Source organism: Lactuca virosa, chromosome 2 (assembly GCF_052849685.1).
Source record: "Lactuca virosa cultivar CGN04683 chromosome 2, Lactuca_virosa_CGN04683_v6, whole genome shotgun sequence".
NCBI classification, from domain to species: domain Eukaryota; kingdom Viridiplantae; phylum Streptophyta; class Magnoliopsida; order Asterales; family Asteraceae; genus Lactuca; species Lactuca virosa.
In genome coordinates, this window is record NC_136427.1 from 239476595 (window position 1) to 239503113 (window position 26519).

General features: G+C 41.4%; 1 protein-coding gene across 1 annotated transcript; it reads left to right on the plus strand.

Annotated features, from left to right (window-relative positions):
• The first annotated feature begins 23853 nt into the window (after positions 1–23853).
• Positions 23854–26070, plus strand: LOC145160582 (C3H4 type zinc finger protein (DUF23)). Its single transcript, XM_079079850.1, has 2 exons — positions 23854–24375; positions 24459–26070. Exons 1-2 carry the CDS (start codon positions 24267–24269, stop codon positions 25982–25984), a joined length of 1635 nt encoding a protein of 544 aa, XP_078935976.1. The 5' UTR covers positions 23854–24266; the 3' UTR covers positions 25985–26070.
• The last annotated feature ends 449 nt before the right edge of the window (positions 26071–26519 follow it).

The following is a 26519-nucleotide window of genomic DNA, read 5'->3' on the forward strand; positions in this document are numbered from 1 at the left end:
ACTTTCATGTCTTTTTCAGGTAAACCGGAGCTTGGAATGCGCTTTGGGAGGTGCCGGGAAGCATTGGTAAAGATTTCAGGATGATCGGGGGAAGAACGAAAAAGTTGAAAAAAATCAAGTTGGGAGTCGGAGTCAGAAGGGTACACGGGCCGTGTTGGATTTACACTGCAAAAATCAACACGGGCCGTGTTGACCAAAAGGAAAGCTGTTGACCAAGCTGAACACGGGCCGTGTCTTTTTTGCCCTATGCTGAACACGGGCCGTGTTCGACCCAAGAAAACTAACTTTTGGCAGTTTTCCTATTTTTCATATTACGGGAAATTGGGTCATTTGGGGACACACAACATATCAGAGCATATTTTGAGAAGGGAATTCAAAGGTTATTGCAAGGGATTGATCAATAATCATTTGGAAACATTATTTCTACCATTTTGTAAGTTGTAATCACACATTATTTCCATCTTTTGTTCTTGTGATTTGTTCTTAGTCATGTGTGGCTAAGAAACCCTAGTTTCTAGTTCTTGTTCAAAACATGTTGATTGCTTGACTTGAAGCATATGATTTGATGTTTTATTTGTGATTCTATTCTAGTGATTATGTTCTTGTTTAAACTAGAATCCTTAAATTTGATTTGTGTTTGATTGGCCACTTTCATGAATTGAATTTTTGTGCGGTTAATTAACTTTTAGGGCACCTAATCGTTCTATAAAGTTAATGGTTGGTAACAAAGAATAGGTTTTCTTATTGTAGAACATTTATCACATGTTTTCACACTTCCGAGCGTATGAGAAGAAATGAACATTGTTGGGAAGCTTGTACAAAACTTAATGCAATTTTTCAATACAATCTAAGAGTGTTTTTAGGTTGAATTAGTAAAGCTAGGTCTAGTCAAAGAGCGTGTTTTAGTTAGATAATTTGGAAAGCGAGAGGTATTAGAGCGTGTTAATATCTTTCAGTACCAACTTAGAATAGTAATTACAAATTACATCAAGTCATAATCAGGTTAAATGACAACATTGAGAACTAGAACTGGAAGCACTTTTACAACTTGTTTACAAATCTATTTCATTTTCTGCATGTTTCAAAGTTGATTGTTATTTTCATTATTTGACCTTTGCAAACAAATCCCCCCTTTGTGACCAAAGTACCTTGCGCAAAGAGGTATAGACTTTTATCCCGTGTCTCTGTGGTTCGACCATACTTGCCTTGTACTACCTTTTTAGTGCATTAAAGCAGTGTATTTGGAGTCTGTTGTACCCCTTTATTTGTTTGGTTTGACACGCCTAACAAATTGGCGCCGTTGCCGGGGACACGGTGTTACTAATTGTTTATGCCTAGATCTTTCCGTACAGGTACACCATTGCCAATTGACTCGGAGATAGAGAAGACTGCAAAGAAGCTACGGAAGCAAGCAAAGCTTCGTAAGAGGCAACCGGTTTCCGGAAGTTCTTCATCATCTACCCCTCCGGTCATCAACATTTGGGAGGATATACCCCTCTCAAGTGTGTCCGCATCCGAAACAGAAAACCCCTCATCATCATCCCAACCATCCTCACCCATAAATACCACCCCACTCTCTTCACCTACTCATAACATCCCAAACACTACACCCACATAAACCTCAATTCCTACTCATACCATGGGAGATAACCATGGAGGGAATCCACCTCCAAACCCACCACCCGAGCAAACTCTCCGTCAATGGTCGAGGCAAGAGGTTACTCAACAACCTCTTTGCATCACATATCCAGCAGCCACAAATCTTGAACTTAAATCCGGACTCATCCACCTACTCCCTACCTTTAGAGGTTTGGAAAATGAAGATCCTCACAGAGTTCCATGTTGTATGTGTGGGCATGAAACCACACAATGTCACGGAGGATCAAATCAAGCTTAGGGCATTCCCCTTCGCAGTCAAGATGCAGCCAAAGACTGGCTTTATGACCTCCCACTGGGGACGGTAACTACTTGGGTAGATCTTGCAAGGTTGTTTTTGGATAAGTACTTTCCCGAGATGAAAGCTTCAGCCCTATGGAGGGAAATCATTGAAATCAAGCAACACAAGAGAGAAGCTTTTCACACATGTTGGGAAAGGTTCAAGAAACTTTGTGCCTGATGCCCAAAGCATGGAATCACCGAATACCATCTCCTCCAGTATTTCATTGAAGGCATGAATCCAATGGAAAGAAGGCTTCTTAATGCCTCCAGTGGCGGATCTTTACCCGACAAGACTCCCACTAAAATCCGCAACTTGATCAAAAACATGGCTGAAGATTCTAAACATTCAAGTCATGATGAAGAATGGTACACGGATGCACCCCGAGGTGTAAAGGAAGTCCAAACTCCTCAAATTGAAGCTCAATTGTCTGAGCTTACTAAAGTGGTTATGATGCTAGCCAAGGACAAAGGTGTGCAGCCCACACCCCGCCCGTGCGGTATTTGCACTCAAGTGGGGCACCCAACCGATATGTGCCCACAACTTCAAGACGAGGAGTATGCGGAAGCAAATGCGTTAGGAGGATATTCAGGGTCAAACCAAAGGGGATTTGAGCACTCACGAAATGACCAAAGATGGAACAACAATCAAGTTTGGGGAGGAAATCAACAGGGAAATTATCAACCAAATCAACCAGATCAATACCAACAAAGACCACCATTTCCTCAAAATCAACAAAGACCACCTTTTCAACCTCAAAATTTCCAGCCAAGGCATCCACCGCAACCACCTCCACAAGCGGGTTCATCAAGCATGTCACTAGAAGATATTGTCAAGAGCCTTGCCACTAGCACTCAAAGCTTCCAACAAGAAACGAAAGCAAGCATAAAAAGCTTGGAGCAACAAGTTTCACAACTTGCTCAATCCGTGAGTAAGATGGAATCACAAGGCAAGCTACCATCTCAAACCGAGAAGAACCCGAAACACAACGCATGTGCCATTACCTTAAGAGGTGGGAAAATCTATGAAGGTTCAAAGATGCCGGATGAAGAAGAGGAAGAGAAAGAGATTGAGGTGGAAGAAGCTGTCAAAGAAGAGGAAAGGAAAAATACTTCCGAGTCAAAGAAACCAAGAGATACCGAAGTGAAAGTCACACCAGCTCCATTTCCTTCAAGGCTAACAAGTACAAAGAGAGGACGGGAAGATGACGAAATCATGGCAATGTTCCGAAAGGTTAAAATCAATATCCCCCTTTTAGATGCTATTACACAGATTCGTAGATATGCTAAGTTTCTTAAGGAACTTTGCACATCTAAGAAAAAGCTTAAAGGAAATCAAATTGTAAAAGTAGGGGAAAACGTTTAAGCCGTGTTACAAAAACGGCTACCAAAAAAATGCAAGGACCCGGGTGTTTTCACGGTTCCTTGTAAAATGGGTAACCTTTTTGTACCACGCGCCATGCTAGACCTTGGAGCATCAATTAATGTCTTACCCTATTCATGCTATAAGACAATGGGAATTGGACCTTTATCAAAAAGCGGAGTTATTATTCAACTTGCCGACCGGTCTTTGGTACACCCAAAAGGTGTATTGGACGACGTGTTAGTGCAAGTCAATGAACTTGTATTTCCTGCTGACTTTTATGTTTTGAATATGGGTAATGACAACACCCCACAATCGAGCTCCATCCTTTTGAGGAGACCCTTCATGAGTACCGCAAAAACAAAAATAGACGTAGCAAATGGTACTTTGTCTATGGAGTTCGATGGTGAGGTGATCAACTTTAATATCTTTGAAGCTATGCGTTATCCTAGTGATATTCATTCTTTAAACTTCATAGATGTTATTGATTCATGTACTAATGATTGTTTCGAGTTTTCAAGCCAAGATGTGCTAACCACCATCTTGAGCAAGCATTTTGATGAAACAGGGATCAAGAATCTGGCTGATAAGTATATGTTGGAGGATGAGTTGATTGAAGCAATCAACTCCTTGGAAAAAGCACAACCTTTGAGAGTTGAACCACCTCGCATGAAGCTCAAAAATCCTGATCCGAAACTCCATCCATCCATAGTACACCCACCGAGTCTTGATTTGAAGACTCTTCCGGACCATCTCAAGTATGTGTATCTTGGAGAGGAAGAGACATTACCGATGATAATTTCAACCAAGCTAGCAAAGGAAGAAGAAAAAGAGTTGGTTAGAATTTTGAAAAAGTACAAGGAGGCTATTGGTTGGACCATCGCGGACATAAAGGGGTTGAGTCCATCATTATGCATGCATAAAATATTGATGGAAGAAGACTTTAAGCCAACCCGTGAAGCCCAAAGGAGATTGAATCCACCTATGATGGAGGTGGTTAAAAAAGAGATCATGAAGATCTTGGATGCAGGTGTAATCTACCCCATTTCTGATAGTAAGTGGGTAAGTCCCGTGCAAGTTGTCCCGAAAAAAGCCGGAGTCACCGTTGTCAAAAACTCCGAGGGGGAATTGGTACCCACCCATGTGAAAAACGGGTGGAGAGTTTGTATCGATTATAGGAAGTTGAATGCTTCCACCCGCAAAGACCACTTCCCTTTGCCATTCATCGATCAGATGTTAGAATGATTGGCCGGTAAATCCCACTATTGCTGCCTTGATGGTTTTTCTAGTTTTCACCAAATTCCGGTTGCCCCAGAAGACCAAGAGAAAACCACATTCACATGTCCCTTCGGCACCTTTGCGTATAGACGCATGCCCTTCGGCTTGTGCAATGCACCCGTGACCTTCCAAAGATGTATGGTGAGCATATTTTCAGAATATGTCGAAAATATCATAGAGGTTTTCATGGACGATTTTACTGTTTATGGAAATTCTTTTAATGAATGTTTGCAAAATCTCACCAAAATCTTACAAAGGTGCATTGACACGAACTTAGTCCTTAATTATGAAAAATGTCATTTTATGGTTGACAAGGGCTTGATACTTGGACATGTGGTGTCACAAAAAGGTTTAGAAGTTGACAAGGCCAAAACAGATGTTATTAAGAGCTTACCATACCCGACAAATGTTCGGGAAGTGCGTTCTTTTCTTGGCCATGCAGGTTTCCATCGGCAGTTTATAAAGGATTTTTCCAAGATCACGGTGCCGATGTGTCAACTACTCCAAAAAGATGCTGAATTTGCGTTTACTCAGCCATGCAAGGATGCCTTTGATCGTTTGAAGGATTTACTCACCTCCTCTCCAATCATCCAACTACCTAATTGGGATCTTCCATTCGAGATCATGTGCGATGCCAGCAACACCGCGGTTGGGGCAGTTTTGGGACAAAAGGTGGACCGAGCCCATCATGTCATCTACTATGCATCCAAGACTTTGGATAGTGCACAAAGCAACTACACCACAACAGAAAAAGAGTTGCTTGCTATTGTGTTTGCACTAGAGAAATTCCGGCAATACCTCCTTGGAACTAAAGTGATCATATATTCGGACCATGCAGCCATAAAGCACTTACTTACAAAGAAAGATTCGAAGTCGAGGTTAATACGGTGGATGCTGCTTTTGCAAGAGTTCGATATTGAGATCAAAGATAAAAGCGGGAAAGAGAACCTAGTCGCCGATCATTTGAGCCGAATAGTCCAACCCGAAGATGCGACTCCCATTCATGACACATTCCCAGACGAGTCCTTGTTTGCTATCCAAACACCACCTTGGTATTCGGATATATGCAACTTCTTGGTCACGGGAAAATTCCCACCCGATCTCACGAGGTCACAGAGAGATAAGATCAAGAAAGATGCAAGAAGGTACATTTGGGATGTGCCGTACCTTTGGAAACATTGTGCAGATCAGGTAATAAGAAGATGTGTTGAAGAACATGAGGTACAATCTATCCTCAACTTTTGTCATAGTTATGCTTGCGGAGGACATTTTGGTCCTCAAAGAACTGCCAGGAAAATTTTAGACTGTGGATTTTATTGGCCTCGACTCTTTCATGACTCTTACACTTTTTGTAAAAGTTGTGAGAAATGTCAAATAACAGGTTCTTTGAGTTCCCAAAACCAAATGCCCTTGACCCCTATCTTGGTTTGTGAAATATTTGATATATGGGGTATTGATTTTATGGGTCCTTTTCCTTCATCTTTTGGGAATTTATACATCCTTTTGGCTGTTGACTATGTTTCCAAATGGGTAGAGGCAAAGGCAACAAGAACTGATGATGCTAAAGTTGTTGTAGATTTTGTCAAGGCTAACATTTTATGTAGGTTTGGAACTCCAAAAGCCTTGATCAGTGACAGAGGCACACACTTCTGCAACAAAACTCTTGGATCGGTTCTCAAGAAGTATGGAGTCCAACATCGGGTGTCCACGGCTTATCACCCGCAAACAAATGGACAAGTTGAAGTGTCAAACAGAGAAATCAAGTCCATACTTGAGAAAACAGTGAACACAAACCGCAAAGATTGGAGTTTGAGATTAGATGATGCTCTTTGGGCATACCGCACTGCATATAAAACTCCAATTGGGATGTCACCTTATAGACTCGTGTTTGGAAAAGCTTGTCACCTCCCTGTTGAACTGGAACACAAAGCTTTCCGGGCTATCAAAAAGCTAAACATGAAGATTGATGAAGCGGGTGTTCATCGAAAGCTAAAGATTCAAGAGTTGGAGGAAATAAGAAATGAAGCATTCGAGAGTTCACGCATCTACAAAGATAAGACCAAAGCATTCCATGATAAGTACCTCTCCCGTAAGACCTTTGAGATTGGTCAAAAGGTATTACTCTATGACTCTCGACTTAAATGGTTTTCCGGTAAGCTACGGTCCCGGTGGGTGGGTCCGTTCATTGTTACTAATGTATTTGATCATGGTGCAGTTGAGATTAAGAGTAACAAAACTGGAAAAGTGTTCAAAGTTAATGGCCACAGGTTAAAGGTTTTCTATGAAGGTTTCCAAGAGAAAGACATGGAGGTTGATAGCTTGGAACGCCCGGACTACATTGAGTGAATCTAAAGGGCAAAGCCGAGCCAACGACTTAAAACAAGGGCAGCTTACCGGGAGGCAACCCGTGGGTATTTCTGTCTTTTCTTTAAAAACAATTTCCATTTCTTTGAGTTTTTGGTTTTCAATGTTCCAAATGCATTTAAACATGATTTAAAATCACCAAACGGACCTTGGGATGCAAAAACATTTCATTTGAATGAGAGGAAAAAATTTTGGTTCAAAAAGTGGAAGTGGCAATCAGAGGAGTACACGGCCCGTGTTCCTTTTGCCTTATAATGAACACGGGTCGTGTTCATCAAAGGGCAAACAACTCCGGAGTCAGAGGCGAACACGGCCCGTGTTCCTCTTGCCTTATAATGAACACGGGTCGTGTTCATGCATATCTCAGGCATCCTGACCCCAACACGGGCCGTGTTAATTTGGCCTGTGGGAACACAGCCGTGTTCGCGCAGCAGTGCCTGTGGGTTTTAATGCTAAAAATCAGGATTTTTGCCTCATTCTTCCACGCATTCATTCCAAAACAGCCTCTCTCTCCCAAGAAATCCCCAAGGTCCGATTTTCATCAAAAATCCCTTGATTCTTCACGATTTTGGCTTAACTCTTCAAAGAGGTTCGATTTTCATCTTCCCCGCTTCATCTCCTACATCTAATACACCATCTTCTTACACTTTCATGGTGGATTTGGGGGGTTTTTGACAAACCCTAGGTCCGAAATTTTCTAAGAATTTTGGGTGTTTTTGTGCTTAAATCTTCATGTAGGAAAGCTTGGGGAGGTTGAAGAAGGTCTTTCTCATCAACAACAACGCATTTCCACTAACGATTCGGTAAAATCTTTCCAACTCTTCACTTGTGGATTTTGTGTTTGTAAGGTCAAATTGCATTCATTTTGGTCGTATTGGACTTGACAATCACTTAGAAATCACCAAGAACCGAATTTCCCGCGAAATTTTGGTGGTCAAATTTGTGTTGACTGGACCCGTCAACAGTTGACTTTTTGACCCGTTGACTTTTTGACTTTACCCTAAATTTTGCATATGGAAGGTGAGAGTTCTAAACGACCTCGGCACACCAAATCGTCGGCCCGCCGTCGTAGGTCCCCATCACCGCCGCCCAGGTCCCCGTCACCCCCATCTTCATCTCCACCCAATCCGGCACATTGTGGTGTGGTTTGTCGTGGCCCAATTCAAGCCGCCAAACTTGAGGCCTTTCTCCAACGCGCGCACACTACCCAAAAATCCGTGCATGTTCCATCTCTCCGTGAGTTGCACATTTACAACCAAGTCCACACACTGTTCTGGAACATTAAATGGCAGGGGTTGTTAAAGGTCCACGAACTCAGCTATAAAGTTCCAACTGCCGAGTTCTTATCTTCATTTGATTTGGACCACGGTGTCCTAAGCTTCCGGCTTATGAACCAAGATCATGCCTTGTCCCTAGACCAAATCAATGCCATAGTTGGGGCCCCCACAGAACACACCTTTGGCCCCAATGACCCAATCCCAGGATACAGTGATCTTACGTGGTTGACCGACCTTACGCGTCAGCTTCCCTATGTCTCAAGTTCTGCTAAGGCCTCATCTCTCATCCACCCTGTGATGAAAGTGGCCCACAGGATCATTGCTTCACTTGTCGTCCCTAGAGAGGAAAGAAGCACCATTAGCGCCATTGAGCTCAAAATACTCTATGCGATGGCCCACCCGGACGATAATCTCATTCCTCACTATGTCTCATTCCTTTGTAACAAACTCACCCGCCTCAGCACATCACGGTCTGACAAAATATCTTGTGGTGGCATTGTCAGTTTATTGGCCAAAAGTGCTCCAGTCCGGGCCCCATACCCCGGAACTCACCAACCCCTGCCCGGTGAGACCTACCTGACCACGGGAGTTCTTGAGTCTATGAGAATGTTTCGGGCGGAGGACGGGAACCATAATTGGACCGTGGGTCAAAACCACGATCCAAGGCTCCTTATCACCCCGGAGAACCAGGACATCCTTGCCCTCAGGCGTCCTAACAATTTCACCAACTGGCAAATCAAGCTATATCTCTTCCCCAGAACCTTCTCCGAAGAGGAAGAGGAGGAAGGTGAGGAGAGTGACGGGGCGGCACCACAAAACTCCCCTCCCATGGGTGGTGCTAGCTCATCTCATCATGCTGGACACCCATCATATAACCAACAATATTTGGATCAATTCCAATCGATCCATACCCGCCTCGACACTTACCATCAAGATGTCACGAACCTAACCCAAAGTTTTTCTGCCTTCACCACTCAATACGCTCGAGATCAAGAGCGTCAGCGCAAACATGAGGAGGACTTTTGGGCTTGGACCCGAAATCCCAGCTACTATCCTCCTCCTCCTCCTCCGCAATAGGTTGTTCCGCCCTCTCCAAGCATTGAGGACGATGCTTATATTTAAGCTTGGGGAGGGGTAGAGTTGTACATTAGGTGCATTTTCATGTTTCATATTCATGTTCACATCCATATTCATGCATGCATTACATTAGGTGCATTTTCATGTTCACATCCATATTCATGCATGCATTACATTAGGTGCATTTTCATGTTCACATCCATATTCATGCATGCATTGTTTTTAAAAAAATAATAATAAAAAAAATAATAATAATAAAAAAGAAAATTTACCTTTCTTATTTTCATTTTCCTTGCATTCTGCATTTATAAAACCCAAAAATATTTTTCTTTTCTTTCCTCAAGTTTTTGCATTCCATCATTTTCATGCACCATCACAAAAAAAAAAAAAACTTTATACGAGATGATGACACTCTTTACATACAATAGCTCCATATAGTGGGAAGTCGAGAACTCAAATGAAAAAAAAAATACTGAAGTGACCGGATAGTTACCAGAAGTATAGAATCAGCTATCATAACTAGGGGACCCAAACACCGTAATTCGAGACCCCAGCCTTAGATAATAAAAAAATGGCATACTGAAACGTTTTTGTCGGCGGTAATAACAACTTTAGGATGATTTGCTTTTGAATGTTTAAAAAGAATCTTTATCGGCAACTCTGGATCCACAAAACACAGACCTGTTTGTTGACACGCGTTACCCTCGCGGTAACAGAGAGCTTAAGTATCAGATCCACACAGTCAAGAAAGAATAATGGGTACAACTGTCATATCCAGTACCCAAATAAAAAATTTCAAGCACTTAATCGAAGAAACTTTCAGAAATTCAAAAGCTGATTGAAGAATTCAAAGCTCAAAATGAAGATACAAATCCAAGTTCAATCAAAATCAAAAGCCGCCTCAAAGTCAAATCTGGCGAATGAAGAACTGTGTGATATGATACTTGTGGCTCTCGCAAAAGTGAAAGCATAGGAGCTGGGCCCCTTCGGGTGGGCTCACTGTTTCAGCGAAAGCTGATTCGCCGTGACGGGTTCTTAAGGATGCGTCGATTCTGATTCGTGGCCATCTAGTCTTAAAGACATGAGATCCGGACTGTGTTATTTTCGCCCATAAATCTAATTAAGGTATGAAGTTTAAATAAAACTATGGTTGGATTATTGGGTTACACCGTTTAGGGTCTTCCTCACTTTGGGAGTCTGTGATATGTGGAAGGTAGCAGGATGGTCGCTTGGGTATTAATGACTGGAGCCCCATTGATGTAAGGTCTGATCGTATATGTCCATATTTATAAAAATAAATAAAAAAGATTACTTGTGTTCTTAAATTTTTCTTTGGTTCATTTTTGTTCCTTAAGTATCCTTTGTACATATGTTTCTTGTTCATGGTTTTCATTGCATGCATTCATTCGTAGCCTTTAGGATCTTTCTGTCCCTTTTTGTTCTATGTTTCTTTTTGTCATCTAGAAATCGTCCTGTTTCATCTGATTCTTGTTCTTCCTTGAGGACAAGAAAGGTCTAAGCTTGGGGAGATTTGTTAGGTGCATTTTGTGCACCCTTTTTGCACACCTTTTAGTCCCATTTCATGCATCTATTTAGCATAATTGTTCTTCCTTTTTCTTGCTTTTCATCATATTCATGTTAGTCTCTAGAACAACCTTATTTGCACACTTTCATGTCTTTTTCAGGTAAACCGGAGCTTGGAATGCGCTTTGGGAGGTGCCGGGAAGCATTGGTAAAGATTTCAGGATGATCGGGGGAAGAACGAAAAAGTTGAAAAAAATCAAGTTGGGAGTCGGAGTCAGAAGGGTACACGGGCCGTGTTGGATTTACACTGCAAAAATCAACACGGGCCGTGTTGACCAAAAGGAAAGCTGTTGACCAAGCTGAACACGGGCCGTGTCTTTTTTGCCCTATGCTGAACACGGGCCGTGTTCGACCCAAGAAAACTAACTTTTGGCAGTTTTCCTATTTTTCATATTACGGGAAATTGGGTCATTTGGGGACACACAACATATCAGAGCATATTTTGAGAAGGGAATTCAAAGGTTATTGCAAGGGATTGATCAATAATCATTTGGAAACATTATTTCTACCATTTTGTAAGTTGTAATCACACATTATTTCCATCTTTTGTTCTTGTGATTTGTTCTTAGTCATGTGTGGCTAAGAAACCCTAGTTTCTAGTTCTTGTTCAAAACATGTTGATTGCTTGACTTGAAGCATATGATTTGATGTTTTATTTGTGATTCTATTCTAGTGATTATGTTCTTGTTTAAACTAGAATCCTTAAATTTGATTTGTGTTTGATTGGCCACTTTCATGAATTGAATTTTTGTGCGGTTAATTAACTTTTAGGGCACCTAATCGTTCTATAAAGTTAATGGTTGGTAACAAAGAATAGGTTTTCTTATTGTAGAACATTTATCACATGTTTTCACACTTCCGAGCGTATGAGAAGAAATGAACATTGTTGGGAAGCTTGTACAAAACTTAATGCAGTTTTTCAATACAATCTAAGAGCGTTTTTAGGTTGAATTAGTAAAGCTAGGTCTAGTCAAAGAGCGTGTTTTGGTTAGATAATTTGGCAAGCGAGAGGTATTAGAGCGTGTTAATATCTTTCAGTACCAACTTAGAATAGTAATTACAAATTACATCAAGTCATAATCAGGTTACATGACAACATTGAGAACTAGAACTGGAAGCACTTTTACAACTTGTTTACAAATCTATTTCATTTTATGCATGTTTCAAATTTGATTGTTATTTTCATTATTTGACCTTTGCAAACAAATCCCCCCTTTGTGACCAAAGTACCTTGCGCAAAGAGGTATAGACTTTTATCCCGTGTCTCTGTGGTTCGACCCTGCTTGCCTTGTACTACCTTTTTAGTGCATTAAAGTAGTGTATTTGGAGTCTGTTGTACCCCTTTATTTGTTGGGTTTGACACGCCTAACACAGATCGTGACAGCCGTTTTACCTCAAGGTTTTGGAGGAGTCTATAATATGAATTGGGTACCAAGTTGTGTTTGAGTACAGCTTACCATCCGCAAACCGATGGTCAGAGCGAACGAACAATTCAAACGTTGGAGAATATGCTGAGAGCATGTACCCTGGAATTCCAAGGTAACTGGGATGAACGCTTACCTCTAGTAGAATTTTTCTATAATAATAGTTTCCACTCGAGCATCAAGAAGGCACCTTATCACGCTTTGTATGGAGAAAAGTGTCAAACGCCGTCATGTTGGCTGGAAGCTGAGGAAAAGCAGTTTATGGGACCTGAAATAGTCCATCAGACTGCTGAAAAGTTGAAAGTGATTAGGGAAAGGATGTTAGCTGCTGAAGATCGTCAAAAGAGCTATGCTAACAAGAAAAGACAACCGATATCCTTCGAAGTTGGAGATTCGGTTTTACTTAAAGTATCACCGTGGAAGGGACTTATAAGATTTGGTAAAAGGGGAAAACTGAGTCCAAGGTTTATTGGACCGTTTAAGGTTCTTCAGAGGATTGGGAATCAAGCTTACAAGCTAGAATTACCTGAAGAACTAGAGGGTATTCATAACACCTTTCATTTGTGTTATTTGAGGAAGTTCACGGGAGATGTGCCCGACATAATTCCAATTTCTGAATTAAGGTTGAATGAAAACAAGAGGTTAATTGAAGAACCAGAGGCAATCGTTGACCGTAAGACTAAGAAGTTGCAACGCAAGATGGTCGATTTAGTGCTTGTGCGATGGAAACATACGAATGGGCCAAATCTCACCTGGGAAACGGAGAGTGACATGATGAGTCGCTACCCGCATTTGTTTGCTGATGTGTGATTCCCGGGACGGAATCATCCTAAGGGGGAGAGAATTGTAACTCCCGTGTTTTTTGGCTAGGCATTAATATTGACGTAATAGTCTAGGTTAACCTTTTAAACTCATTTTGAAGAAATGAAAAGGAATTATGTGAATATAATGTGAATTATGTGTTTTATGCTTAATTACTAGGATTTAATTAATCAAGAGTAAAAATGAGCGTCGAAAATAAATATTAGATAAAGCCGATATCTATTAAGGAAGTTGTAGTGGTCGTGACAAGGATTCCGGATATATAAAGAACATCGAAATCCGAGTTATAACGAAGAAGTTATGACCTGTCGAAGTTTCGAGACAAAACCGGCACGGTGCCGAATGACGTAAAAAGTGAGTTTTTGATAAACTACTTTTTAGCCTTAGTGATCTAAACGAAAGTCGTAGTGTTCGTTAAATCGAAAGTATGTATAAAAAGAACGCCCAAATCTGACTTCGTATGAGGAAGTTATGATTTTTCTAAGTTTCAGCTTAGCAGCAGACAACTAAAAACTCGAATTTTAGATCGAGTGATTTTTAGTCGACACAACCTAAACGAGAATCGAAGGTCTCGTCAATAGTTGTACAACGGTAAAAGTACAGACGAAAACGGACGTCGGCTGAAGAAGTTATGAAATTTTAACAGATTTCCAGTCCCGATCTGTTAAAAATAAAAATATTAAAATTAACGTCAAAATTTGCCGACGAAGTCTAAATAAAAGTTATAGAGCGTAATTTTACCTACGCGTGCATATAAAGAACGTCAAAAACAGAGCCCGTATGCGAAATTTATGGATTTTAGAAGTTTTGACACAAAAATCGAGAAAAAAAAATGCTAAAACCGAGGAATTTCGCATGGCTGGTGTTCGGCCATGTCACCCTCGCTCGTAACACGCCACGTGTCCGAATTGCTGAGTCACTCGAGGCCACCTGAAATGTCACGATCTTCTCGAGTCCGAGGTTCGGTCCAATCGGAAGCTGCCCCGTGTCCGATCTGATGAGTCATCCGAGCAGCGGGCAGACGCGTATCCGAATCCGGATAGCCGTCCGAAGCCGCCTCACCTCGCACCGACACGTGTCGCACCAGGTTTCCGAGCCTCGCACGTGCGCGCCACCAGCCCCTCGGATCTGCTGACATCTGTTCGCTTCTCAGCCCTCGGATCCGAAGCCTCGCCCCTATAAATAGAAGGGTGCGAGACCTCCCGGGTAACTTTGGAAATTTGCCATTTTTCACCCCTAATTTCATATTTTAGCTATTTCCAACTTCCCCCAAAGCCCTGGTATCATACCAAACACCCAAAACACATCCCGAATTGCCCGAGAAGCCCGAGAAATTTATCTTTTCAGTTTTGAAGCCCAACCCACGGAGAGCCCGGTTTCTCAATAAAACTCCCGATTTTATTAGGAACGATCGTTTTAGGAAACGAAGTGCTGCCCGATTATCATTAAATCATGCGAGTGTATAGTCACTTTCATCTTACACTTAGATATGAAGTATTTTATATAAAATACGTGCTATGTGAATATATATATATATATATATATTGTTTGTTTATTTGAGATGGATGTTGAAGGAATGATTTATACAGGTTTTTAAATAATTTAAACTGTATATGTAATTTTTTTATCTACAAAAATTTTGGGTAAAACATGGGTAGATGAAATAGTTGGTATGTGGTGAAAGTTGAGTTGGATAAATGAAATGATCGGTGATATAGATCATGAGATGAGGGTGAGTGGTGAAATATGAGAAAAGTACTTACCCAAACGTTGGCCCCCGTCATTCAGCAGAGTATGGATGACAACCATGGACTATTCTAGATGATCTGTGGAACACTAGCAGGCTCGCAACCTGTAAGTGTGTGAACTATATGTTCATCAGTCGTACTCTAAAAACCCATTGACATGTATTGCAGGGAGATTCCTGTGAATAATATTGTCGATAAATAAGAGCTATAGACTTAGCACATGTTGTATAAACCCTGGCAGCTATGGACTTATTGTCTGTTGTATAAACCCTGGCGACGATGTGACTTTGTGCCTATTCCTTAGGATGAATCCTTAGGAATGAGTGATAGTTGATTCTTAGGGTAAAATCCTTAAGAAATAAATAAGATAATGGGGTTGGGTAATTGATTGTTTGATGTTTAAGCATAATAATTTTATTTATTGTGGGTTGAAAACCCTATATGCTCACCAGGCTCCCAAGCCTGACCCACTCAGTTTGTTTGTATCACAGGTATCGATACGAAGTTACTTTACACCGAGAGATTAAAAGATATGTAGATCACTAGTGTAAGTGAATGTAAGTTCTGTTTATGCTTATGTTTCTGTATTGACGATGACATCCCAATGGTTTAAGTGAATAAAATATATTTCTTCGGAAATGATTTGATAATATAATTATCATGTTTTTATGGGAACAAATTCTGCAACATCTTTTAAAAGGATTACTCTGATTTTATTTTAAAAGCATAAATTAAATCAGTCTTTTCTGGCCGATAAATTTAGGGATGTCACAGTTTGGTTATACTAGCTTGGGTAAGACTCGTGGACAAGGCCCGTTTGGTTGTGCTAGATGGGGTGAGACCCGTGGGTGAGACCTGAGTGGTTATGTTATCTTGGGGAGCAGACTATTCAGGCATTTGAGGTTATGCTCAGAGCATGTGTTAGAGGTGGTAAATCCCCTGGTCAGTGATGGAACGATGGCAAGAACAGGTTGTTTTGTGATCTTAACGTTCAAGAGGATTAAATGATTTCACGATGTATCATGAATCAGTAAGTGTATGACTCATGTGGGTAGGACCCAGTTTTGTCTGGCATGGTTAGGGGGTTAGAGCAAGTTTAGAGCAGGAAAGCTCAATGATCAGCAAGTTGGATCCATGTGGCAGGTAGGCTAGGGTAGCCTTTATCATTTCGACTCTTGGGCGGAGTCTTCTTGTGTGACAGTACGTGAGATTGTTTGTCTCAGCGATCGGGTAAGGATTCTAGATCCCAGTTTATCAGAAGGTCAGCACGGAATCAGGGGATCTCGGATAAATCGAATATGAAAAAAATTTGGTGACTAGAATGTGAGTTTGAAACATCCCAAAAATACAGACCAAAAATTTCTTTTTAAAATCATTTATAATAAAACCATAAGTCATCCATCATCATAAAGAAAACCATAAATCGTGTATCTTGAAACATCGTGTCAAAATACTGTATCAAAATCATATGAAAATATCAGAGTCTAAACATCCCTGGCTGAAGCTGTAGTGTGTGCCATGCGATCATCCCGAGCCCTTACCCTTGCTAGTGGAAGTACCTGAAACCAAAAGTGAAAACTGTAAGCACGAAGCTTAGTGAGTTCCCCAAACTACCACGTACCATACAAATATCATGCAACTAGGAGATATGGGCCCCGCCCACTCTCATGGAGATTCGGTACCCACCCACACTCCGCTGTCTAAGAGATTCGGGCCCCGCCCACACTCTGCTGTCTAGGAGATTTGGGCCCCGCCCACACTCCGCTGTCTAGGAAATTCGGGCCCCGCCCACACTCCGCTACTAACATGCATACAAGTATCACACAGACAACAAGTATATCTACCAAACAATCACATATCTATACTCAAATAATACTATAAGCATCGGGCCCCGCCCACTCTAAGCTACTATGAGATTCGGGCCCCGCCCACACTCAGCTACTAAAATATCACATATACGGGCCGGCGTTGGTTCCGTAGACCCGTTCCTACTGAAGGAAACTCACCTCGCAAGACTGATTGCTGAAAACTCGAGTGAGGAATCCTTGTCTGCTGCTCCGGCGACTCCCCGGCTATCAATTCCATAATAACACTTAATCAGAACCTGCTAATCCTCTCTTAGGGTAAAATGACCATTTTACCCCTGGTCAAAGTCTAATTCAAAGTCAAGGTCAACTCCCAGTCAACCCAACTCGTCGAGTTATCTCCCAACTCGGCGATTCCCTGAATGCTTAAACTCGTGGTCAACTGAGTCAACTCGTCGAGTCCCTTAACAGACTCGTCGAGCTTGCTGTCATAATAATCGGGACAACCGGCTTCAACTCGTCGAGTCCTTCCCTAGACTCGGAGAGTTCCCCTGTCTGATTGAGCCATCTCAATGGATTAAGCTCCTACCATTCAGATCTATGTTCCAAATTCCTTCTACATACTGTAAATACACTCTTAAGGGTAAAGTTTCCAACTTTACCCGTCCTTAGTCCTTCCTAATGGGTTTAACCCAAACCCTAACTTCTTTAAGACATAATACTTGGTCCCAAAGCCATAATACCATAAACCAAGGCACAATATACTAGATCTAGGCTCTTATCATCTGTGGGACACGTAAAGTCCTGAGCTTTCCTCCCATGCATGGTCTTTTAAGGCTAAAAAGGCCATGTTCTTGCATATACTAGATCTAGGCTCTTATCATCCAGGCTTCGACTCGTCGAGTAGACCATTTAAACCCTGCGACCAAGTTGGCATCTACTCGACGAGTTAGGGCTACCAACTCGTCGAGTAGCTTTTACAAAATGAATACTTTAATAGATTAAATGCGTACCAGGAACGAGGCGTTACAATTCTCCCCCACTTATTTTAGACTTCGTCCTCGAAGTCTGCTGCATCTGAAAACAACTCTGGGTAGTGCTCCCTCATCTCCTCCTTGGGCTCCCATGTCTACTCTGAACCCTTACGGTGCTGCCACTGCACCTTCACTAACTCAACCCGTTTGTTCCTTAGCTCCTTCGTCTTGCGATTTAGAATCGCCACTGGTCTCTCAATGTAGTTCAGGCTGTCATCGACCTGAATATCCCCAAGGGGTACCACTGATGAATCATCCACCAAGAACTTCCGTATCTGGGAAACATGGAAAGTGATGTGGATCTGGCTGAGCTCGGCGGGAAGATCCAGTCTGTATGCTACCTTGCCCACCCGGGCTATGACTCGGAAGGGGCCGATAAACCTGTGGCCTAGCTTGCCCCGCTTCCGGAATCGTATGACACCCTTTCAGGGCGACACCTTCAGGAGAACCATGTCGCCCTCCCGAAACTCCAAGTCTGAACGCCGCTTGTCGACGTAACTCTTCTGCCGACTCTGAGCGGTGTGGAGCCTGCTCCGAACCTACTGGATCCGCTCGGTGGTCATGAGTACTACCTCCATACTCCCCATGACCCTCTGACCGACCTCACCCCAACAGATTGGGGTCCTACACTTCCTCCCATAGAGCATCTCGAAGGGAGGCCGGTCTATACTGGCGTGGTAACTGTTGTTATACGAAAATTACGCTAACGGAAGATACGTATCCCAACTGCCACCGAAATCCAAAACACATGCACGAAGCATGTCCTCGAGAGTCTGAATCACCCTCTCGCTCTATACGTCCATCTGGGGGTGGAAAGCGGTGCTGAAGTGGAGACGAGTACCCATCTCGTCATGAAACCGCTTCCAGAATCTGGAAGTAAAACGGACATCTCTGTATGACACCACCGAGACAGGCACTCCATGACGTGCCACTACCTCTCGAACATAAATTTCGGCCAACTTCTCGGCCGAGATGCTCTCCTGGATCGGTATGAAGTGGGCGCTCTTGGTCAACTGATCCACGATGACCCAAATCGCATCAACCCACATGCGGTCCTGGGAAGCTTAGTAATGAAATCCATAGTAATGTCCTCCCACTTCCACACAGGGATGTCTAACGGCTGCATCTTGCCGTGAGGCCTCTGATGCTCTGCCTTGACCTTCCTGCAGGTCAGGCATCTCTCTACGTACCAAATCCTTCCTTTGGTTTTAAATATTTTATTTTGGGTCCTTGGATTATAAAGATGTATCCCTAAGAAGCCCTAGTGGCAAAATGGTAATTTTGGGAGCAGGAGTAGTACGTTGGGATTACAAGTGAGTACGCTAGGCGTACACATATGTACGCTGGGCGTACTAATGTCCAGATGAAACCCTAATTTTTAGGGTTTGAGGAGTATTTAAACATCTTTATGGATCATTTAGCCTCATCCTTTCAGCCTCCAAGCCTTTGAGTTATTCTTAGCAAACCCTAACCCCATAAGAGAGTGTTTTGAGCTTAAAGTATGTTATTTGTGTGTTTAAAGGAGATGGAAGTGCATCAAGGAGTCTAGGAAGGAAAGAAAGCTTGTAGATCTTGGACCATCATCTTCTTGGGAAGCTCCAGAAGGTAAAAAGTTGCAACCTTTATGCTTGGTTTGCTTAGATCTCATCTTGGTAGCTTTATGAAGTTCTTTTGTCCCCCAAAGTCCCATTGTTGTGCATGTTTGGTGTTGATCGTTTTGGGCTGTCATTTCAGACCCTAGGAAGGGTTCTAAGCCATAAAAATGAGGTCCCTTTAGCTAGTTTGGCTCCATGCTTCTTATGGAAGGTCTTAATGGATTAAGACCATGTATTAAGGACTTTTTCGACGTCTAAAGTCATAAAGCTGGAGATATGACTCTAAGGTGCATTTCGACCATGGATCTAAAGTTTGGGCTCAAGTGCTTAAGCCATTACGCACTTATTGAAGTTTTGGACTCTGCGAGGGTACGCCCCATGTACTTGGTCAGCCACCCCGTTGTTGGGTCAATGCGAGGCTCGGTGTACGCCCTGCGTATCGAAAGAGTACGCCCCACATACGCCTTCTGTTAGACTTCAGACTTTGGGCTTCGAGTTTTGGACCACCTTTTGGGCTTGAATGCTTGGGCCCGAATTGGTCTATCGAGTATGAGTGTTTTGGGCCAAGTGAATAATTGGACCTTAGGATAAGGCCCAATAAGAAGTTTGGGCCCAATTTAGAAAATTGGGCCAATGATGGGCCTTGTATAATTTTGGGCTTTTGGATGAAGAATTAGGACCGGGTCTTGGCCCAATTATGGATAGGGTAAAGTGGCGATTTACCCTAAGTTTGGGTCATTAGTCAAGGATGGTAATTCAATTGTTAATTGGATGTTTATTGTTGTGATATTTAGGGATTTTAGTGGGCCAACAACCAGAGGTTTTCTGTGCGATTCGTCAGTGTGAGGTGAGTGTTCCTCACTGTACTTTTGGGTCGAAGGCACCAAGGCCGGCCCCTTTTGGATGGTTATCCTGATTACCGCATGATTGAGTATTATAGTGATCTGTTAGATCTGTGTCCTGGTAGATAGGATGATGCTATGCTTAGTGATCTGTAAGATCTGTCCTGTTTGTTATTGACTGGTTAACTGCACGATTATCTGTTATATATATATACATATATATATATATATATATATATATATATATATATATATATATATATATATATATATATATATATATATATATCGACACGGGGTATGAGTGGTTGGGTTGAGACGGACCTGCTTTGTGCTGAAGGCCAACAGAGTTAGGGCGTCCCGGATAGACTGAAGGCCAGTGGGGCGTACCAGTCAGGCCGAAGGCCCGGAGAACGTTCCAGATAGGCTGAAGGCCCGAAGTGGCGTACCAGTCATGCTGAAGGTTCTGTGAGCGTATCAGATAGACTGTAGGCTGGTGGGGCGTTCCAGTCAGATTGAAGGCTCTGTATGCATGTTGTTTATTGTGTTATTCTGGTTCTGTGTTGTGTTGGTACTTTGGGGAAAACTCACTAAGCTTTAGGCTTACAGTTTTGGATTATGTTTCAGGTACCTCAGAGGATCGCGGAAAGGCGAAGGCGTGACCGTGCACTTCGTCACGTTATGTTTTGTGATCTTGGGAAAACTCTGATGATAAACCTGTTTTGAAAACTATTATGTAAACAATTATGATTTTTTGGTTGGTTTTGAAAAGTTTAAAATTTTTATGAAATTTTATGAATGTTACATTTAAAATATTAAAATTAAGTTTTATACTTATGACTAATTATGTAACATCCGGATTTCCAGGGATAATATTTTGAGTATTCATTTCGAGATATGAGGAGTGACTCGACAAGTTAATGCCTTAACTCGTCGAGTAGAGTCGGGTTTTGGTGACGTGTTTAATGAATGGACTCGACGAGTCGGGTATCTGACTCGCCGAGTCAGCGCTGCTGAGGAAAACCCTAATTGTCCGGGTTTGTGACCTATTTAAAGGCACTTATAGCCTCATTTGCGGCTCATCTTCTGATCAACCCTCCTGTGTGAAACCCTAGGCGGCCATGGAAGCTAAGAGAGAGTCCTTGAGTTTGAATCAAGTGTTTTGATGGACCTTTTTGGAAGAAGAGGAGTGAGCTTCAAGCAAGGAGTGGGATGAGGCTGTGGGATCTAGCATTTCTTCTCAAAGAGCTTATCTGGAAGGTAAAAAGCCCATACCTTTCTCATATATTTTAGTTGTATCTCATATCTATGAAAGTTTAGGGCTTTTGTCATTTTGGTTGGGTTTTTGAGTGACATGTGTTATCAAGAAGTCTAGACCTCAGACCTGGACCTTGTGAGGTCCTTAGAGTTTAGATGACCCAGCTTTATTCATCCATATGAGGGTTTTTGGGCTTAATCATTCATGAATGACATGTGTTAGCATTTTGGAGCAATAACCTCATGTATGAACATAAAGATCGAAGCTTTACGTGATTATTGAGCCTTGAGATGATAGATCTAGTGTTTGGAGTGATAGATCTGATTGAAATCGTCTGAATGAACTCGCCGAGTCAATGAGCCGACTCGACGAGTTGGTTAGGGTTTGTCCCGAAGAGCTGAATCATGCGATAGCACGACGAGTTAGGGGTCAACTCGACGAGCTAAGCTGGACTTTCACGAGACTTCTGAGGAAATAAGTGGACTCGACGAGTCTGGTCAAAATTGGACCGTTGACTGGAGTTGAGTTCAGTTGACCTTAGGGTTTGGTCAAACTGTTTAAGAGGGGTCAGGGAGGGGTAGAATGGTCTTCTACCCATTCTCTAGAGATAAGGATGTAAAGAGAGTATTGATTCGAATTATTATCATTGTGCTAGGCGGAGGCTAGATCGAGGATATCGAGCACGAGAGCTTACTAGACATCTTGCGAGGTGAGTCTTCTCACTATACTTTACCTTGAGTGGTAGTTATGTGTGACCGGAAGGTCTTATGTGCTTTCATTGAGTACTGCGTTATTATGCCTTATGTTTTATGTTGTGCATTATTTCTTTGTGATTTATGTTACGCGGAGTGTTACAGACCGGACCGAAGGGTCCGACGATTCATGAGGCCGGAAGGCTCAACCAGACCGGACCGAAGGGTCCAACGAGTTAGACCGGACCGGAGGGTCCAACGAGGTATGACCGGACCAGAGGCTCCAACGAGCTATGGGACCGGAAGGTCCCACTGAGACACATTGACCGGAAGGTCTCGCAGAGTTTCAGCCTCGAGTGGCTAGTTGTTGTGCGTGGTATTTTGGGGAACTAACTAAGCTTTGTGCTTACCGTGTTATGTGTTATGTGTTTCAGGTTTTCTCAGGATCGCGAGACGGCACCGGCTTGATTGTACACACCAGAGAAAGAGTTATGTTTTGAGGATCCTGGATTATTAATGGAGTTGTGTTTTGTAATTTGAATAAACGAGACTTCTATACAATATGTTACGAAAAGTATGCGATTTTAAAATGAAAAATTTGTTTGGAAAATTACGGTGTTACAAATTAATATTAATTTAATATATACCATATATTTTGATTAACTTTTATAATTACAATTAATTAATAACAAGTTAATATGTGATTAAAATTATAAGGATTAAAGAAAATGAACTAAAAATGGTGCATTAAAGTTTTGTATCATTTTGATGTAAATGAATAGTATAATACTAAATTTGGTGTAATATTATTCTTTTACTTCAAAATGGTGTGAAAAATAGAATGAGGTTGAAGATGACTCCACACCAAAATGATGTAAAAATCTGAGGGTTGGTATAGGGTTGGAAATATCGTTATAGTGATTCATTGTTATAAATTTCTCATTTGATTGTAATAGTATTAGTTGTTTTTTTTTCTCTTCTCACTGCCATATAACTGTGTTTTGTAGGCAACATATTATTATTTTAAACTTGTAAAATAAGACAAAAGCAAATAAAGGAAATGAAAAAAACATAAATTAACTTTTTATCAGACAACTAACATGAAAGAAGTGAAAAACAATAACGAAATCTTACAATTTACATGAATCAGAAATCAGATTAAGATAAAAGATAAATCATAAATCAAATCAGTGAGGCTGCCTGAAATCAGATTAACATGAATAGAATATCGATTTTTTAAGGATGCATGAAATCAAATATCAAAATCGATGTATTAAGAAAGATTGAAATAAGAAATCAAAAAACAGAAATTGTAATAGAAATTGAAAATTAAAAGGTTGTGTAAAAAATACCATAATCAATTTATTATGAATCGATTGTTTTATTACTGTTGAAAAATCAGAATTGATTCATAGAGTCTCTGGATCGATAGTAGTGTGAGGCTCAATGTGATGATTATTCCAGAAGAATTACACATCCCTATGTCTTCACTAATGATTTTGTTTTGACTATATTTTCTTTTATTTTTCCGCTCAACCAGTATAACATGATATCTGATTTTTTATATACTAACATATAATAAGGTATATAAGAATGCAACCTTATTAATTTGGAGGCCCTAAGTAATCCTCCGTACTGCCCCACCCATTGGCACGACATTTCTCCATGTCATGTGTCAATACCAAATCCTAAACGTGTTTGATAAGATGAAGTTCATGTTCTCCATGGATATTTTAGCAAAGGCCTTCTACGCATCTTGTTTAATAAATTTCGTAGCAATCTCAGCATTTGGCTTCCGCTTAACTTACGGGGTACTATTAGATATTTATTGTTTTATTATTAAGCATAGCGATAATGTTTTAGAGTTGGGACTTTCCTTTTAACTTTTAAAAAAAATCAATACAGGAATATAGCTTCCATTTAATAAGTGGTTTCTTTTGTAAACAAAATCCAACTTGAACCAACCTTAGTGGCCAACGGTATATAGTCCTTTCCTACTCAACATTGATATTGATTTTCGGTAGACGCTTCTACTTTTCTACAAAATTCAAGTTTTGTGTTAAGCTACCGAATTAATTTAGTAGAACTTAATCTATATGATCTATCTTTATGTGATTAATCTGTGATCGATTTCGGATTTCCATGATACTTTTGGGAGGTTTAACGCCATGAAAGATCGCCGTAATCGTTGTCCTCTGTTCGTCATCTCTCGGTGCGCCCTAGTTCTACTCTTCTTATCTGGTTTTACTTTCTCCACTCATCGACTTTTTTTCACCGGTAAATAGCTTCTTTCATGATTCTTAGTAGCTTTATTTAGACTTTTTGTTGAAAATTGATCATGATTACAACTTTTGAAACAGAGAGGTATCATCCAAATTTGGTAGCTTCATGGATAACATCAACAACAGAAGCTATATCCACTGATTCAACGGCGGCGCGTGGTATATCCATTGGAGAAACGGTGCTGTTCCCAGACCAAGTAATGATTTTACTAAAATACCCTCCATCGAGTCCTCTGTTGACGCAACACGAAATCGACTGCGTTTATTCTTCTCCAAACTCATCCCGGAGATCCTCGCCGTTATCAATCGGCGGCGCATATCTCGATCATCAGATTGTACGTTGTAAGCTTCCACCACGTGGCATGATCGCGTCCGTCAGTTTGAACGCCCATGAAGTCCTCCCGTCGGGCCCCACACACGACTGGAAGTCGTTAGCTTACGAAGCCATGATCGACCGCGACAACACCACCGTTGTGTTCGTGAAGGGACTCAATCTACGGCCAGGAAAACCGTCCAACGCCTCTAAGTTCCGGTGTGTGTACGGCTCTGATTTCTCCAACCCCAAGTTGCTGCTCCGATCAGAAGTTGTGTCAATAGCTCAAGAGATCGTACGGTGTAAAACTCCTTCGAGTCTTTTGAATGTCCCACAGAAGAACGACAACAGTAATCCCATCAAAGTCTCGATCAAAATCAATGGAAAAGGTATTCTGGACTCCATTGCCCGACCCGAGTTTCAAGCCTCACCCGACCCACCCGTTTCTATTCAACATCGGGTATGTGCATGCACCATGGTCCGGAACCAAGCCCGTTTCTTGCAAGAATGGATCATGTACCATGCCCGAATTGGAGTTGACCGTTGGTTCATATACGACAACAATAGTGATGATGATATAGAAAACATCATAGAATCATTGGTAAATCAAAATTACAAGATTACCCGACATTTATGGCCTTGGATCAAGACTCAAGAAGCCGGGTTTGCCCATTGTGCGTTACGCGCCCAGGACTTGTGCGAATGGGTCGCATTTATTGACGTTGATGAGTTCTTATATTTGCCATCTGGGGTCCACTTAGAGACCCTAATTAGAAACCAAACTAGCACGGCTGAGGTAGCAGAGTTACGAATATCATGTCACAACTTTGGGCCATCAGGTTTGAAAAAGATCCCACCAGAAGGAGTCATGGTGGGATACAAATGTCGGTTGGGCCTACCCGAGAGGCACAAGAGCATAGTTCGACCCAAGAAACTGAACCCGTCATTGATCAACATGGTGCACCATTTTGATCTAAAGGATGGGTTCAAATACGTGAATGTGGATAGAAATTTGATGGTGATTAATCACTATAAGTTTCAAGTTTGGGAGGTGTTTAAGGAGAAGTTTTATAGGAGAGTGGCTACTTATGTTTCGGATTGGCAAGATGAGGAAAATGTTGGGTCTAAAGATAGAGCCCCGGGTTTGGGGACACGGGCGGTTGAGCCGGGTGACTGGACGAGTCGGTTTTGTGAGGTTAATGATTCGGGTTTGAGGAATTGGGTTTTAAAAAGGTTTAGTGACCCAGATACTGGGCTATTGCCATGGCAGAAAGAAGAAAGAGTTTTGTGAAAGCCTTTATAGTGTACACTTGATCTAATGGTATATAATTATGTAATGTGTAAATATATTGCCTTACTATATTTTGATTAACTATATACTGTCAAACTTACTGCCCTTCATTCTTTTGAACAGAAAAATATATTAGAAATTTGGAAATTGCGTTTGTGATGACGATTTATTAAGGATTTTATTCTATAATCCATTTAGAAGCTAATGCTAAGTTTTGCTTCACGGACACCTTCTGAATAAGAACACAAAAAACAACATAACAGAGAGGCTAAACAAACATCACACGTTATCTTTGCATTCATCATGTGTTAAGATATTTGACCACGTAAAATTCCTATTAGTGCTCTTATCTAAATACCTAAAATTTATTAGTGCTGTTATCTAATTACCTAAAATGTTGATAATTTTGGAACTTCGTTTTGGAATTACAAATTAAAATAGTTCAAAACGGTGACGAATCTAAGATTGAAAGTCACATGAGTTAAAATATTTCTTTTTTTATGATACTATCCAACGCAGATACAATATTAATTTT